Source organism: Galeopterus variegatus, unplaced genomic scaffold (assembly GCF_000696425.1).
Source record: "Galeopterus variegatus unplaced genomic scaffold, G_variegatus-3.0.2 Scaffold1, whole genome shotgun sequence".
NCBI lineage: Eukaryota > Metazoa > Chordata > Mammalia > Dermoptera > Cynocephalidae > Galeopterus > Galeopterus variegatus.
In genome coordinates this window covers 2,327,863-2,329,009 of record NW_007726112.1, presented here as the reverse complement: position 1 = coordinate 2,329,009, position 1,147 = coordinate 2,327,863, and the positions used below count along the sequence as shown (strand labels likewise).

At 41.0% G+C, this 1,147-nt stretch overlaps 1 protein-coding gene across 1 annotated transcript; it reads right to left on the bottom strand.

Moving 5' to 3' along the window:
* Window positions 1-215: 215 nt before the first annotated feature.
* On the bottom strand, window positions 216-562 carry LOC103610060 (small ubiquitin-related modifier 2-like). Its single transcript, XM_008594570.1, has 2 exons — window positions 349-562; window positions 216-280 (listed from the first exon to the last, which is right to left on the bottom strand). The coding sequence occupies exons 1-2, from the start codon at window positions 560-562 to the stop codon at window positions 216-218; spliced, it is 279 nt and encodes a 92-aa protein (XP_008592792.1).
* Window positions 563-1,147: the final 585 nt, after the last annotated feature.

Here is a 1,147-nt window from a genome sequence, read left to right as displayed (position 1 = left end):
GGCCGTTTAGTAAAAAGAAAAATGCAATATGCTTGTGCACATACACCAGTTATTTTATATGTAGTAAAATGAAGGAAAAAGGGAAAAAGTGAAAGAATAGAGAAAGCTATACTGTAGTAGTCAGGATGTGGTGAACCAAATTGTGTTTTTCTTATTGGGAATGTATCCTTGGTCTATAAGAACAGAGTTCTGGAGTAAAATAGCAGGTTCCCTTTCTAGTAGATACCTCCTTTTTGCTCCTGGAACACATCAATTGTATCTTCAGCCTCCATTTCCAACTCTGCAGGTGTGTCTGTTTTATTGATTGCTGCCTGTGAAATCAGAATCCAATCTGCCTCGTTAATAAACCCTGTCGTTCATAATAGGCTTTCGTTACTTTACTAGGTGGTGTAGACCTCTTAATCTTAAACTGCCCCACAAAACCATCTGGCCCTGGCACCTTCAAATTAATATGATCATCGTTGTTAGTCTTGTCTCCTTCCTTGGGCTTTTCGTCAGCCACGGTGAATACTAGGGTCTCTTCAGATGGCCCTTTACAAAAGAGGTACCAGGTCTGTGCCATACGAGCACATAAGCAGCACCAGGGGTGCCGTATCTTAGTTTTGTACATGAGGAAACTGAGACTTTTGGAGTTTAGGAAACTTGTCCAAGGTCACACAGATATTAAATGACACTTCTAATTGCAAAGCCTATGTTCTTAATCACTGTGTTTACTTTCAGTAGAATTCTTCAGGTGTTCTCTCAAACTACTTTACTGTTTTCCGTATATCATTGAATGGCATTCTATCAATTAAGTCAGAATTCTAGACGTGTTCCTCTTCTTCATTTCCTGCATCTGAATAGTCAGTCAGTCATGTCTATTCTTCCTCCTATATCTCTCGGAACATTTCCTCTTATCCATCATTATTGCTGCAGCATCACAGTTCAGTCTCCTAAGTCTTACCAGCTTATTCCCTAGTCTATCTAGTTGGGGGAAGCCATCAGTCTTGCCCCAACACTTTCCATGTCATAATTTAAGTAGTTTTTCTTTTTTTGGTGGCTGGCCGGCATGGGGATGCGAACCCGTGACCTTGGTGTTACAAGGCTGAGCTCTAACCAACTGAGCTAACCGGCCAGCCCCAGTTTTTCTAACTGCCTATATTGTCAT

Bases quoted from the DNA above. Each gene is read 5' to 3' on its own strand.
- LOC103610060 (XM_008594570.1), bottom strand. From the start codon at position 562: ATGGCACAGACCTGGTACCTCTTTTGTAAAGGGCCATCTGAAGAGACC. The intron at 281-348 runs GTTTATTAACGA...ACACACCTGCAG, and splicing joins AGCCTATTATGAACGACAGG to AGTTGGAAATGGAGGCTGAA.